This window comes from Saccoglossus kowalevskii, chromosome 14, assembly GCF_978046115.1.
Source record: "Saccoglossus kowalevskii chromosome 14, keSacKowa6.1, whole genome shotgun sequence".
In the NCBI taxonomy this organism is placed as follows: Eukaryota; Metazoa; Hemichordata; class Enteropneusta; family Harrimaniidae; genus Saccoglossus; species Saccoglossus kowalevskii.
In genome coordinates, this window is record NC_140654.1 from 16843314 (window position 1) to 16860678 (window position 17365).

A 17365-nucleotide genomic window follows, 5' to 3' on the forward strand; every position below is an offset into this window, starting at 1 on the left:
AAATTTTATTTCATTTCTTCTCTCTGATCAATGATCTCACTTACAATTTTTTGAGGATCACACAAATCTAATGGAATTTTCTGTCCTCCTCAAAAAAATTGCCTTATAAAAACTTGAGAAACAAGGAATAAAAAAAGTCTGGCCTAACAATCTCAGTCTGCACAAGAATAAACTTGTGTGCACAATTTGATAAAGTGTCAGAGAATGTCACGAATCTCATTTACTGAGCTTCAATCCTGCTAGAGTTTTCCCATTTCCTCAACAGAAACACTTAGGTCCTTAGTATTGTTTAGCTGTGTTTTTGGCAAAGAAAACATCGTACATTACTCGGGCACTTTAAAATGTTGAATCAATAACATTACTCGACTCAATAATTAAGCAGCACATGTAGTTTGGGTGTTACCGGTAGTACTTTATCCTCCATTTTAATTTCACTCCGGAATAATGTGTACACAGCCAAAATATCTTCTCTTATGATTGCTCTGTTCTGTTTTGAAAAGGCTTTTTCTCTCATGAGAACATGTTTAATCGGCTAGCATTGGACAAACTGTTTTAAACTTAAAAATATTTTTTTAGTTTAAGACACTTAGTTTTTATTACCTCTAGTCTAAAAAAGTCATATTTTTTTCTAACTGAACGAGTCATGTTTCATTCTATCCCATGCATACAAGATTATGTGTGCAAGGTTAGATTTATAGAACATACATGACTGCTTAACTGTTGTTTTTTTATAATCATGGTGCATGTTTACCGATCTTGAACTTTTTGACTGGAATGCGATACAAACAAAGAATAAAATTATGAGTGGTTCTACCATCGCCATTGTTTTTCCTTCGCTTTTATCAGCGCAGGGTTATTTTTTACCAGACAATTTGGGCTTTGTAATATCTGCCATTACATCGCCCTGGGCAATCTTTTGGTCTACACATTTCTGAAAAAAAAAAATCAAATCTTCCAAGAGATCGCCCAGGGCGGGGTATCAGCCAAATCCGGTAATTCTGTAGTCCACTTAACCATTTACCTCAACAATTTTTTTTCACATATGACCTTGTTTAGCAATAAGCAATCTATTTGCAATATACAATAAGATTTCCAAATATTTTCATGAAACTGTATTGACAGTATTAATTAATTTAATTTTAATATAAGATTATGTACCAAATTTTTAACTAGGTTGAGGGTATTGTAAGCTTTCTGTATGTAAATTATTTTTATTTTACTTTACCCTGAGAAATTCACAAATTAATAGATCAACCTCTTTAATAGAAACAACCTGTCTATACAAGACAATTTCTCTAAGTAACTTAGGTGGTCGTTATACACAGGTTTGACTTTATTAATAAATTACAGTACATGTAAACCACCAGCCTGTAGGTACAGAAGTAGAGCGCCCTCAACGATATTTTCAAGTATTAAACTATGGAAATTTACAAGAACACTCGCTACAAAAAAAAAAAATTGACATAAATAACTACTATATAAATAAATAAATTTGTAATTTTTGTAATGCAAATGCTGCGGAGGACGAAAATCATTTAATATTTGATTGTAACCATGACAGTGACTTACGACAGAGGTATTTAGGTTCAATACAGAATGAAATTCAAAATTTACCAGTAGTCATATTCGGTACTTTTTCAGGTCCAGTGAGAAAACTGGCAACTTTGTTTTGAAAAGGCTTTTTCTAAAAGATGAAATAGCCATGAATTAATTGATTGACATGATTTAAGTTTTCATAGCTTTCATTGTTTATTTGTAAATGTATCAGTTAATTTCTGAGATGACTTATAAGTTTGGGCTTGACAGCTCTTGGAGCTGCAAGTCACTATAATAAATAAATTACTACTACCACTACTACTGTAAAATCTGTATTAGAAGCTGCATCCCTAATAGAAGCCGTACCCATTGTTTTTGAACAATTTAGACCCAAAAATTCATCATTTCTCATACATGTATGTGTAGATGCTCTAATAGAAGCCTCATCCCCTCTCTTGCATTCTACCATTTTGAAGCCGCAGCTTCTAATACAGATTTTACAGTACTACTATATAAAATACCAGATCACCATACATGGTGATCTCAAAATACTGAGGAGCCAGAGCCAGGTTTTCTACTGTCTGCATGAGCTGTTAACATATCTTGATGTTTCATCACCGCCATAACTTGATTCAAAAAGTCCACTTGGACAACGTCATGTCCGCGGCTTTCAAGTCCCGCAATAATGTCGTCTGATACACCATCTGTAATATTAATCACAAGTTTTAGATGAAAAATCCACCTTTTTAGTTTAAATTCATTTTTCAACTTTTTTCAAATGCTGCAAAATCCTGTCAAAATATTTAGCAATTTTCACTAATTTCATCACAAAGTGTTAGATTGTGACATTGCGCACAGGATCAATCAATTGGATCAATATTCGTTAAAATTATTAGCAACGTAACAGGACTACTTTTATGGATGGACACAAAAATTGATAATGGTGGTACTAGGACTACCAGGTAAGTTTAATCACATTTTTGTTTTGTTTTGAATCTAAACGAACAGGCAAATGTCACTAGATTTTATCATTTTGTAAGAATTGTATTTTATTTAGACATATTAGAGTTCTTACAGAATACTCATTTTGAGATTTTATGGTTATGTCAGTTTTTTTTTGTAAATCAATAACTTTGCTCAGCTGCACTCACTCACTAGGCATTGCCCTTTACATACTGTAGAATATTTTATTTTCGCTGGAATTAATTTTCGCTGAAAAGGCTTTTTGGGCGTTTTGTATGGAATTTATTTTCACTGATTTCTGAAGAGTTTAATGTGAAATATAGGAAAAAAAGTATATTCGCTGGATTTTATTTTCACGGAGTCATCCCTTCAGCGAAAATAAATTCCAAATGAAAATACAGTATTCTACAGTATTACCGGTAGTACTAGATTTTTAGCCAGCATCCTGTCTACCTTTCATTTTAGACAGGCACTTCACATTTTTGACAGGCAAAAAATATTTAATTTGACAGGTGAGATTTCTAAAACGTGTCCAATTTTGATTGAAAATTACTCGTAAATTACAAAATAACCATAAATAATCACCAAAAAATTGATTATCAAAGAATATCTGACCTGGAAACTACACAAAAACAATAGTGTAGTTCATAAATAACGTCACCAAGAATGACGTGATGAAACATTTTAAAGATGTTTGATTGGACAAGCAAAAAGTGAAATAGCATACTGTAGAATATTTTATTTTCGCTTGGAATTAATTTTTGCTACTTTTGCTGAAGTAATTATTCAGTGAAAATAAAATCCAGCGAATATGCTTTTTTTCTATATTTTACATTCAACTCGTCAAAAATCAGTGAAAATAAATTCCATACAAAACACCTAAAATGTCTTTTCAGTTAAAATTAATTCCAGCTAAAATAAAGTATTTCACAGTATATAAAGTATCATGGCATTGGAGGAATCTTACTTTCAACTTCTACTTCATTCGGAACAAGTCCATGGTGAAACCGGGGTTCCTCTATGGCGTCACTGATATGCACTTCGCCGAACGAGAACACATTGAGGAACACTTCCGCTATGGCGGTTATTATCCGACTTCCATTATTTGCAGCCATCACGACCCTTGGGTTACATGGCTTGGTTTCATGGTAGATTATTGTTGGGGTAGCGCTGGACTGGGGACGCTTGCTCCCTTCTATGTAGTTAGCCTGAATTTTTTTTTTTTTAAAAATAAGAGTTTACTGATTTAAAATTGTTTTCCTCTCCATCTGTTCATCTGTCTGTGTGTCTCTCCCAGGTGAAAATATTGGTAATATAAGTACTGATAAACACAGTTTAGTGCCATATTTTTTTACCCCAAAAATGTTTAAGAAACGTTTTGTACATTTTTTGTACTTACAGTAGTATTTGCCAACATTGTGTCATTGTATTCTGATTGTTGTTTCTCTGGCCATGTAAAATCAGCCATGTGGTTGTTTAGAATTATACCATCTGATGTCATTATTTTGCTTCCAAACTTATAATTAATACTCCTGTAATAAAATCCATATATGGAAGCAATAATCAATTATGCAAATTTGTTATTTAATTACAATTTCAACCAAGCCTGATTTCTGAGGCTATTATTCATCCTGTGTCACGAATACACAACAAGATGAGATGTGATGTCAAATATCCTATATGAATAGCGTACATTGCACCAAGTAAAATAAAATGCAATTGCTTTAGCAAAAGCCCAGGTATAACCTAGTCTGTTCATCAAATCAATTATATAACTAAAATATCATTTGTTTCACTATGTGATCAAGCTTTGTAAGCAATTAATTGGAATCAGTCTTTGACTAGCAGGAACTGTCCTGTTCTGTCACTAATACCTGTATTTTATGGAAATTGCTTGATGTATAATGTAAATAATCTGGAACGCATTTAATGTTTATTTCATTTAAATGCATAGTTTACCCAAATACAGGAAACATTCAAACAAGTACAATTCAGATTCAAATGAATACGGCTTTTTTTTTTAGTTTTCAGTGCTAGATGTATAATACCTGGTTAGTCTGAATCTAGCCATCTGATTGGCTAAAGCGAGGTCTTATACCTGGCGCTAAAATACCTGTGATTCTGGCTTAAATATTTAAAGGGCGGCAGTCGTCGTACCGCATCCTGTTCGATATGGGACTCATAGCAACGTATACAACGTGTGTAAAATACATTGTTTATTTACGCAAAATTCAAACACGCGCTGCGCGTTGATCACCACGAATCAAGATTGCACGACATAAGCACTGTTCATTGTGATTGTGGGTATATGATCAACTGATGAAAGCAGGAAAACCTGCTATAAGTACTAATATGAATTATTATTGCCAAAAATTTTAATATATATGAATTTTGCATACGTTCTGCTATTATTCCCGGCCAAATATGCTAATTTTCCTCAGTGTGAAACCTTATGTCTGCTACCAAATATCTGAGCGAACCATTTATAACTGTTAAATATTCCTGGCGGGAAGTCATCTACTTACGTTGTGAGCGCCACCATGTTATCATCCTTGTCTATGACTGTCACTGAAGCGGTTCCTTGCCCGATGTCCGGGAAATACGGTCCGTAATGACTGGCATTGAATGTACTATTGTCAAGGATTTTCTGTTTTATGAACAACGCAGCCTCTTTACTAATAAAAAAACAAAATAATAAATTATTAATAATAATAAATTATTCCTTACTCTCATCAAATATAATAAACATTTGAAATCCAAAAATCATTTGACTGGAAATGCTTTAATTATTTACAGGATTTTGATTTTGCTATTTTCCCAAGTGAACATGTGAAAGAACAATAAAATTCATTGTTTCACTTGAAAATCCGTTGATATTTCATACGTTGAAAATATCAAAATAGTGAAATTCAATCCCCTGATAAAAATTCATAATTTTACAGTATATGGGAACTTAAATTTACAAAAATGCATTTTTTCTCTCCAAACATCACAGATTTTGTGAGAAACTCACACATTTCCATTTCCCTTTCAGCAGACTTTGATTTTTACATTCATGTTGCCAATGACAACACTTGAATTTTCATGCATTTCATGAAAGAAAATTGCAAAATTTTGCTCTAATGAACATTCCCACTAGAGTAACAAACTCTTTGAACACCAAAATCAAATTTTTTCACTGTTCACAAAATAACACTTTATTTTATCTAGAATTTTGGTTCCAGACCTTTTGCTAATAATAACAAATCAAGTCAATTTGGTTTAAAATTATCAAAAAAAATGATTAAAAAAGACATAAAAATAGTATTTATAGTGGTGGAATGTAGCAGTTTGTACGAGTATGTTGATTTGAAATATAATCAAAATAATAATGAGGTGTCTAGATGTGTCTTCAAGTCTTATTTTCAGGCGCCCTTTGACTTCTAGACTTTCCTTACCTTATCATGATATCTTGTACATCGTTGACCTCACTCACTTTGTCAGGATCTCCAAGTTGCAACTTTTGCGAATATGCAAATTTAAAAGCCTGCCAAAAAAAGTGGTAAAATTTGTGATAATTAATAAGTGATTAAGTTCAAGCTGTATCATATACTGGTAAGATACCATTTGAAGAGGGGGGGGGGTGTTAATTACCTCAATAATTCGATGGTAAGTGAGGGGATCATTGCTGTCTGCAGATGTAAAGTTGTAGTTTTCAAGTATATTGATTATGGAGAGGAAGACCGGGCCACCAGCAGGTGCAGGATGACTGTACACGGTGTAGTCTGCAATAAAAGTAAAGATGCAATTAGTGCATTTTTTTATTATTTTGCAGTAACTTTTCTATCGCTGTATTTTCCAAAGCTAATCTGAATGCTGTGCGGGTTGCTTATAACAACGCTTTCCGCGCTATTTTTTATGTCAGTCGTAATTTGAGTATTTCTGAAACTCAGATTTTAAATGGTGTTCCCACTTTTTTAAGTGTTCTGCGCAAGTCCAGGGCTGGCTTTTACATAAGATTGACTTCTAGTGAGAATTGTTTAATTGTGGCAGCCATGTCTACTGACATGTTGAAGGACAGCAACTGCTGGAAAAGGGTCTTTTCTGATATTTATAAGGCGCCATATTTCTAATGTCTGTTTTGCTGTTGTGTTTTTAGTAATTTTCAACTTTATGTTATGAGCTGGTTCTCGAAATAAAAACTATTATTATACTATTAAGTCATGCAAATATTGCGTAAAAAATAATTTAATATTGTTGATGTATTTAACTTAATAATGAACACAGCATGATGACTCTGATAACTGGTCACTTGTTTTTCTGTTTTTTAGGGGTTTCCGGTGTTTTGATGAGCTATCTAAGGCAGACGAAATTGGACATTTTTTACACCAGAGTTTCTATGGCACAGCGGAACTCAAAACTTGTCTATTGCATTTATATATCTGTGAATTTTTTGTGAGATTACCAAGGACATGCTATTTTTACAATTTATCACCATGACAACAGATAAATAATATTATTAATATCAACAGAAATTACCATGATACTTGGTTTCGACCGGTAACCGTTCAATGGCTGCATAATTACGGAGATCCTGCCTTGTTAAAATACCACCTGTAGAAGTGACCTATATATGATAAATGTAATAGAAAAATTAAAACAAACAAATTTGCAGTATATTTATTATAAACATTTTTAATATATTTTTCACTGACACAACCAGCAGAAGAAAAAAATTGTATCAAACCAAAAAAAATGTATAAAACTAATGATATCTATGATTACAGACTTGAAGTACTGCAAACATTTTTGTGAACTTTGCCCTGCAAAAAAAAAAATAGGGCTATGAGGTGATTTTTTGGGGGGAATATTTGTTGGCACACATATTTTGCATTGGCAAAATGAGTGAAAAAAAAAGATTGACCCAAACTTTTTTTAGCAGTATGCACACTGAACAGAAACATATTTTTTTTTTAGTTCTGAACTCTCCTGTACTTTATACTTTGTCTTTGGTTATATCATACAATTAAGACCTCATTAGCATATCATTTGAATAATTATGATTTTTCAGGCAAATTTGGTCATGTGATAAAATAGTATTATTACCCAATAAAAGTTAATAGAGCTGGTTGATACTTGTGTAACACTGCCTGTGATGTCATGAGAATCAGCATCCCATATCCATGGCAACAGGTATTATAGTGTCATACGAGACATAGATGTCATTCACATGCTTTCAATAAAACTAATGGTAATAAAAACTAAACTTACGCTATTTACGATATTATCAGACAAGACACTGTCATAGAATGCACTCGCACCACTAGTTGCTACAATTTGCAGTGTAGCGGCTAGTGTAGGCCTGGTTAGCGTCTGTCCTGCTTTTAGTTTTTTACCATTTGGAGCTAAAAGTGCCTTCAATTCTGGGGATAATTCATCAAACGTGTCATCTATACTCGACTCTGTTAATAAAGAAAGATAAATCATATAATAATTATAATAAATAATTTTGTCCTTAAAGGGCAGTGGTCGTCACGGTGCGCCACGTTCGATATGGGACTCATAGCGACAGACACAATGCGTGTAATATACATTGTTTATGTGAAATTCAAAGATGCGCAGCGCAGCAACCACTGCCCTTTAACCTTTTTTGAGTTTGAATGAAATTGGCAATAGGTCATCTCTGACATACATTGCAGGCACGGTCAAGATACATAAATCCAAAATGGCTACCAGTATTTGAATTTATAAAAACAATTGACAAGTATATGTATGACACAGTGTATCGTCTTTGTAACAAGGTCAATGTTTGTCTGAGAAATGGCAAACTTTGATAATCATTGTCATTACATATTACACTGTAGCCTCGTTATAACGAACTCTTTGGGGGACATACAATTAGTTTGTTATAGTGAAATGTTCACTATATTGAAGCACATAATACATTGGGTTTGTTGTGAGCGGGAGACACGCTATGTGTTCATTATATCAGGAAGTTCATTATAACGGTGTTCATTATACTGAGGTTACAGTGTATATAGTATATGGTATAGTCTCTTGTTATTAATGAACACTAAGACAATTCATGCAAAGATTCATATGTTAATAATAAGAACACTTATTATTATACATCTGTCACCGCAACGCCATAAGTTACAGTGTGCCATAATTTTGCGGTATTTTACAGGGTATTTTCATCCTACCATATTAGGAAATGCAAATTCCAAATATGGAATGATTACATGCATAAGCGTCCTCTTAATAATAAAAACAAACATGGCTGCCACTAAAGTTTGAATTGACTCCACACAAAGAAGTTTGCTGATTCTGTTCTAAACATTTTGGATTTCGGCATTCCCATGGTTTATCCTTGGAAGGAAAAGATGTATAATAATAAGCTGTACTGTCTTTGTTTACTTTGAGGTATCCTCATAATAACCTCATATACATATACATGTTCTAGTTAATAAAACGTACAGTGCACCAAGCTATACCTGTTGCTTCTGTGACCGTGAATCCATCAGTTGCTAAATTAATCGCTGGTTCAAAAAGTTCTCCCCATTTTAATAGTCCATATTTTTTCCACACCATTTCTATTCCTTTAAGTTCACCGGGAACCGCCACAGCCAAACCACCCTGAAATCAAAAATATTCTTAGTACAGAAAATGAAAACATAGTGAGACAATTGTAATGCTCAATTTTCAAAAAAAGCCACATTATTGATTCCTATTATGCACATTATTAATACATATCAGCCACATTATCAATGCAAATTAGCCACATTATCAATGCATATTAGCAACATTATCAATGAATATTAGCCACATTATCAATGCCTATTAGCCACATTATCAATGAATATCAGCCACAGTATCGATGCCTATTAGCAACATTATTAATGCATATTAGCAACATTATCAATGAATATTAGCCACATTATCAACACCTATAAGCCATATTATCAATGAATATCAGCCACAGTATCGATACCTATTAGCCACATTATCAATGCATATTAGCCATATTATCCACATTATCAATACATATTAGCCACAATATCAATGCATATTAGCCACATTATCAATGGATATTAGTCACATTATCAATGCATATCAGCTACATTATCAATGCAAATTAGCCACATTATCAATACATATTAGCCACAATATCGATGCCTATTATCCACATTATCAATACATACTAGCCACATTATCGATGCCTATTATCCACATTTTCAATACATATTAGCCACAATATCAATGCATATTAGTCACATTATAAATGCATATTATCCACATTATCAATGCCTATTATCCACATTATCAATACATATTAGCCACAATATCAATGCATATTAGCCATATTATCAACGTATATTAGCCACAATATTATGCATCAGCCCACAAAATAACAAATGATCTTTGCAGAACATGCTTTCCATTATTACCGAGTTTCAGGGTATGGTAAACTTACTGCAACCCTTTGGATTATGCCTGTTTCTTGTGACATTAGAAATGTATATCAGCACTATTTAGTAGTCACATTAGCACAACATGTTAGCTACACTAATAAATAGTTGAACATGTATTTTAATGACTATTAGTTGAAATAGAAAAAGTTCTTAGCCACATTAATATATTAGTCTCATTACCATAACATATTAGCCACATTACCATAACATATTAGCCACATTACCATAACATACTAGCCACATAACATATTAGCCACATTACCACAACATATTAGCTACATTACCACAACATATTAGCCACATTACCATAACATATTAGCCACATAACATATTAGACACATTACCACAACATATTAGCCATAGTACTACAGCAATTTAGTCACTTTATCACAAGATATAGCCACATTACCAAAACATATTAGTCACATTACCACAACATTTTAACCACATTACAACATACTAGGCACATTACCACAACATAGTAGCCACAATACCACAACATAGTAGCCACTTTATCACAACATTTTAACGACATTAGCCACGTTACAACATACTAGCCATCTCACCACAACATATTAGCCACATTACCACAACATATTGGACACATTACCAGGGATATGCACAATTCACATACCTTCACTGAAAGTGTTTCATTAGTTTGAAACATGTCTTCTTGTGCAGCATCTGGAGCCACTTCACGAAAATCAAACGCATCTACTGAAGTTTTAGTTTTTACCATCATGAATCCACCGCTGAAAAGTAAATTGAATGTCATTTTGAGTTTATGAATATACCTTGAACCAGCATGGTCAACATTTCTGGCACATAAACAAACTTGCTAACAAAGGAAATAAATCCACAGAAAATATCAATTACCATAAAATCTTTTAAATTTTGAATACATTTACAGTGAAAACCATCAAGATATTGTCATCGAGATTGCCCCAAATGTTGTAAGATTAGAGCAACTGATTACCTACTGTGTTTCCAATTACAGTGTGTATTGTTGATTACCAACAAATTTTTATCTCAGCATATTTACACAAAAAAATTATGTAAATACATATAACCTGGTGCATCATTTTTTGTCAGAAAGCAACATTTCCTTTAAAACATAATCACTTGTGATGTTTCAAGGCCAAGAAAATAACAAGATTTACTTCAGAAATCCATTCAATGTGATTGTCAATAGTATTCAGAAAATGACAAGATACTATCAATATTACCATGCAGTATTCTGATTGGTTAAAGGTATTCTTGACCTGTCAGGTCAAAGGTCACCATGGTAGGTCAACATTGCATACTTCAGCTTCTATACTGAGTAGCATGTTTTAAAACATTTATTCACAATAATACAAACTTGAAACTTATTTCATAGCAAGTCAAAGAGGTAATGTTTTTTGTATCAAATCATGACTGAATATAAGCATTACTGTTAGAACCTTGAAAAGTAAGTTATTTTTGTGCGTAGGTCTAAGTAAGTAGATGATCGTTTGCATGATGTTTGATTCTTCCAGCGTCTTTAAGGCTACGTACTATCAGTTCAATGGTTTTGTTTTCATTACTTAAAGCCTAAATTAGAATCAAATCATTGTCCGAAAAGAAAAATCTGAGGTGGATGAAATTTTAGACAGCTAAATACAACTATACAAAATACTGTAAAACCATTTATTAATTTAATTTCACTATTTTGATGTTTTGAGCATATTCACTGTGTTTTAATTTCATTAATTTGGCAAGAAAACAATGAGTTTTATTTTTATTTTACAAGTTCACGTAGATTTGACTCAGCGGAATTTACTCATTAGCGAAATTCAAACCCTGAGAATAATTAATGCATTTACAGTAGCAATGTTTATTATTTACATGTTTACTACTTTTGCGATAACATTGTGCATTTCTATTTGAAAACTCTCCAGGTGTCCATTTTGTTCTGTGATGCCTTGAGGTCACAAATTATCTTGAATGTGCATGGAACTGACACAATATGGGACACTGTGGAATACTTTATTTTCGCTTGTAATTTATTTTCGCTATTTTTGCTGAAGGGATGCTTCAGTGAAAATAAAATCCAGTGAATATACTTTTTTTTCCTATATTTCACAAGCAATTCATCAAAAATCAATGAAAATAAATTCCATACAAAACACCCAAAAGTCCTTTTCAGAGAAAATTAATTCCAGCTAAAATAAAGTATTTTACAGTATACCTAAATATCTAATGCACACCTTCATCATATAAATCCTTGCACAATATTCATATTAGTAAAAAGTAAAGTCAAACTTGCTTTACTGTCATTCTATTCCATTCTATTCTATTCTATTCTATTCTATTCTATTCTATTCCATTCTAATCTATTCTATTGTAATCTATTCTATTCTATTCTATTCTATTCTATTCTATTCTAATCTATTCTATTCTATTTTCTATTCTAATCTAATCTAATCTATTCTATTCTATTCTATTGAACACTGAATTTAGACAAATATTATAGATAATCAAACACTACAGTAGTACAAATATAACATTGGTAATGCCTACCCTCCTAAACCCGAACTCTGCGGGTTGACGACACCCAGGCATAACATGGTTGATATTGCAGCGTCTACAGCATTCCCACCTTTTTTAAGTACCTCTACGCCAACATTGGAACACTGTTCGACATCACACGCCACAGCACCATGTGATTCAATCTACAGTAGAGAATTTTTTTTTTAAAAATAAACCATTTAAAAGCAAAATATTCAACTTTTTTCATTTTTTTTTTTCACATTTTTTTGCTGAATGTTAAAAAATTGGCAATATTATAAAAAGGTGATGGATATATTAATATTTGTTTGTAAATTTCACTTTGGTTCTAAAGCTATTAACAGTTAAGATGTTCATTCGTCGCCATCTTGTTTATTGTTTTGCATAATGAACATAGTGGTACATGTTGTGGGCTACTGAGTGTGTTCGCTGAAAATCAATCAGATTAAAATCTAAATTTGGATATAGTCTCAATTACCACCCCTATTATGCGAGTGCTTTCACAAGCTCAACACTAACTTTTTTTTTTTTTTGTATTTAGGCAGAGGGTTTTTCTTTTTGTCTTTGGCTGAATCACAGAATAATGCCTACAGTTCAAAATAGTCATTTTGACTGACCAGAATCTATAGTGGGTAATTGAATGCAGTGAATTTATTGATTGACTAACTTTTTTTTTTTTTTTTGTATTTAGGCAGAGGGTTTTTCTCTTTGTCTTTGGCTGAATCACAGAATAATGCCTACAGTTCAAAATAGTCATTTTGACTGACCAGAATCTATAGTGGGTAATTGAATGCAGTGAATTTATTGATTTTTTTTAGTCACTCCAAGTAAAATACATCACTGGTACTGCTCAAAATATAGGAACAATATTCATCAAAAATACAAATTTACAAAGAAATTTCAAAAACTTTGAATGTATAGTCCAGTTTACTATGTTTTTTCGTTCAAAATTTTTGGAGATTAGCAAAACTATATATCTTTTAAATCTCCAGAACATGAAGAATCTGAAAATTGATGTTGACATTTTCACAGACACCTGCTTGCCCGCCATCTTGGATTTTCAATATTTCAATACCAGTATTCCATGCATTCACTGGAGCAGACAATGTTGGAAGATTTTCTGGAATAAGCAAAACTAAGTGGTTTCAACAGTACATAAAGGTTGACTGTGACATCGTTTCAGCAATGATGGAACTGACAGAGGATGGTAACCTAACACAGGAAGTGAAGGATGCATTAGCCAATTTTGTATGCTTAATGTACTGCCCAAAAGGTATCCATATAACAAGTATTCCTGACCTAAGGTGGTATCTATTTTGCAAACATCTGGCAGAGAGCAGCAAGTTGCCTCCTACAGTTAGTGCTCTTGAAGAACACATTGAACGTGTGCTTGTACAGAGTAGGGTGTGGTGCCAAGCAACTGTGATGTGGCAACATCTTCTTGACCCGCTCAAACATGGTTATTATCAGAATGACCAGGGTGAGATACTACCTGTTATCACAAAGGTCCCACCTGCACCAAAGGCCATTGTAGAGTTGGTCAGATGTCAGTGTAAAGCTAATTGTACTACCCAGAGGTGTTCATGCAGAAGACACAAGTTGGCCTGCACTGACCTTTGTTTGTGTGGAAGTGGCTGTGAAAATGATGCAGACTGTAATGCTGAAAATGACACTCAGAACAGTGATGAAAATCTGTAAAAAGCACATTTCTGAATGATATATATAGACCTATTAGATCCTTCTATTTTCACCCTTATAATTAACAATACTCCATTCTTGCTATAATATGTATTATATAGTTATGTCACAAATATAGTCGTAATAAATTACTTTGTTTGTTGCTTTTCTATTATCCTAGGCATTATTATGGGGCCTCCATTTGGTTCCTTGACCCAGAAAACATAGTATTAGCCTATTTAACTATGTTTCTAGGTTGAATTAAAGGTGGGATATCGAAAATTATGTATTTTATGGCGGCCATTTTGAAAATCCAAGATGGCGGCCATCCTGGTGTTTGTGCAAATGCTCACATTGGTTGTCGGATTCTCCATGCTCTGAAGATTCTAAAAATGTATAGTTTTGCTAATCTCCAAAATATTTGAACGAAATTACATTTCTTAACATAGTGAACCAGACTAGTAGTCAAGTCAGTGTAACACTTCCAATAACTTTCCCCATTTTTTGATGTGTTTCCCAAGCTTCCCAGTTTTATTTGCAATATAAAATTCAGTGTTCTGAATATTGTAGGTATTTTTATAGTTAAAATGAACAAGCAGCCTCTCGGCTGAGATAGCTCCGCTGTTAGCAATGCACATTTCAATTAAAGAACAGAAAGTATCATTAAAAAATGAACAATATGTATAGTATCAAAACAATCAGACTTGCGGTTTTCAACAAGATGTGGAAAATATCACTTTTTACCAAAAATTACAAAAATATTCATCAAAATTAGAGAATTAAAGATATCATCATGATATGAACAAATCTGAGTTAGAACCACATGTAGTACATATATATGTAACATCAAAGCAATTGGACTTGAGGTTTTCACAAGAAGTCGAAAATATCACTTTTTACCAAAAATGACAAAAATATTCACCAAAATTAGAGAATTAAATATATCATTACAAAATGAACAAATCTGAGAGAGGTCCACATGTAGTACCTATATATGTAATATCAAAGCAATTGGACTTGCGGTTTTCAACAAGAAGTCGAAAATATCACTTTTTACCAAAAATGACAAAAATATTCACCAAAATTAGAGAATTAAAGATATCATTACAAAGTGAACAAATCTGAGAGAGGTCCACATGTAATACCTATATATGTAATATCGAAGCAATTGGATATGCGGTTTTCAACAAGAAGTCGAAAATATCACTTTTTACCAAAAATGACAAAAATATTTACCAAAATTAGAGAATTGAAGATATCATCATAATGAAATGAACAAATCTGAGAGAGGTCTACCCAAGATATATATACACCAAGTATCAAAGCATTCAGGCTTGTAGTTTTCAAGAAGAAGTTGAAAAAGTAAAACATTGACACGGACGACGACGGACAATCACTCATATGATAAGCTCCGCTCGACAAAGTCGACAGCGGAGCTAATAATAATGAGATTTGTTAACCAAATTGTGTCTTGGCTCAATATAGTGACAGAAAAGTATACCCATCCTTTTATGTATAGTAATGCTACTCAACTCAAGGCAATTCATATTTTTTTTGTTTTTTTTTGTTATATATTTTATTTCTGCTGCTGTAATTTTTTTAACACAGTTTTAAAACATATTATTCTCCATCAACACGCATCACAACATCAAAACTTGTGGCAGTAAATGCATCAAAAATTTTTTTTTTGTAATGACACATTCAAAATTATTTAAATAAAATAAATAGTAAGATAATTTTTGCATTTCTTCTTACTCTCACAGAGGCATTGAAGGTACCGCTGACGCTTCTACCTTCAAGTACTTTCAACAATCCAAACTTTAGATTTCACATACATGGAAATGGCTATCATAGAGGTCTTGGATGGAAAGATGGAAAAGCCGACTTACCTGATATGCTCCAAAGAAGATCTGCAGTATTAGTGCTACTGTAATAGCAATGGAGAATGTGACAGATGATATGATGATGATCTTAAGGCCCTCTCCAGCGCATGGCAACTGGTTTCCTCCTGAGCTTTCATCCAGCTGGAGCGGTGTGGATTCTGATCGAACAGATGATTTGTCTGGGCTTGGTTTTGCTGCAGAAAACTGATCATGATCTGAAAATGACACAAAATGGGCGTGGTCAGTAGAATGCAATCGGTAGACTTTCGGTGTTTAATCGAATTTGTCTCATAGTTGCATGTAAATCACCGAATTCGCGAGAATGGTAGCTCTGGGTAGACTTCTAGGGAATATCAAATATTGCTTAAATTGAAGAAAGAAAAAAAAACATTTAGGGCCGTGACAGTCGCAGTAGCAAATACGTAGTTATATATTTTTTGGATTAAATTTCGTACACAAGCCGATTAAATGTAATACAAAGGGTATAAACAAATCGTAACTGAAACGGGACGAAATCAAGTCGGAGAATTAACATACAGCATACGAGTAAATGGGATGTTTTTAAATAAATTTGATAAATGATGACCCGACCCGTCAATCGACAATTTGACCGCGGGACTAATGTTTGTTTTTGCAATGGGAAATTTACACTTACTGCTGGTAGGACCATCATGCGCGTTATCTTTCACGTCATTCGAGGTACCGGTAGTTTCTTCTAATGTCGAATAAGACCCGGTGGGTTGCGCGTCGTCGTCGGAATGAGTCGACATTTTGATTACGTCTTGTTGATTTTCAGTAATTCCGGTTTCCAATCAACAGCTGTTACAAATGTCAGCAACCAAGACGAGTGACGTATCAGTATTTATATCCCACAGCGAGGCTTTCCCTTTCACAGTACTCCTTAGGTTTTATAACATTGGTAGCAAGACCTTCTAGCTTCGGCGCGTAACTGTCCGTCATAGAGGGCGTCACAGAACTACACATTTTCGATAGACAAGCGACGGATACTGCACTGTAGTAAAATAAAAATGATTTTTCTCTGTATTCTGATCAGCAGTATTTTTAGAATCGCCATGTATCACCTTTTCTTGTCGTTACAAAAAAAAAAAAGTGGGTCAACAAAGATTTTAATTATATTTATGATTAGGCTTCCACTATGTTTTTTTTCGAATCTGTTACACACTAGTTATATATTCATATGGAGATTGTGATCCATACATTCATTCAAATAAATGTGATCGACATACATTTATATTCATACTGAGAATGTGAAACGCATTTGTTGTTATGTGGAGATTGTAAATCACACACTTGTATTCATATGCA

General features: G+C 33.2%; 1 protein-coding gene across 2 annotated transcripts; it reads right to left on the reverse strand.

The window, feature by feature from the left end:
• Window positions 1-1304: 1304 nt before the first annotated feature.
• LOC100370335 (glutathione hydrolase 1 proenzyme-like) lies at window positions 1305-16900 on the reverse strand. 2 transcript variants are annotated; one of them, XM_006825473.3, is made up of 13 exons: window positions 16695-16900; window positions 16046-16254; window positions 12492-12643; window positions 10585-10702; window positions 8973-9114; window positions 7750-7940; window positions 7018-7105; window positions 6133-6263; window positions 5937-6025; window positions 5025-5174; window positions 3899-4031; window positions 3467-3707; window positions 1305-2240 (listed from the first exon to the last, which is right to left on the reverse strand). In XM_006825473.3, the coding sequence occupies exons 1-13, from the start codon at window positions 16807-16809 to the stop codon at window positions 2080-2082; spliced, it is 1920 nt and encodes a 639-aa protein (XP_006825536.1). In that variant the 5' UTR covers window positions 16810-16900; the 3' UTR covers window positions 1305-2079. The 2 variants fall into 2 exon arrangements, with proteins under 2 accessions (XP_006825536.1, XP_085364098.1); XM_085507972.1 differs by lacking the exons at window positions 16046-16254; window positions 16695-16900 and adding an exon at window positions 13516-13555.
• Between the last annotated feature and the right edge of the window lie 465 nt (window positions 16901-17365).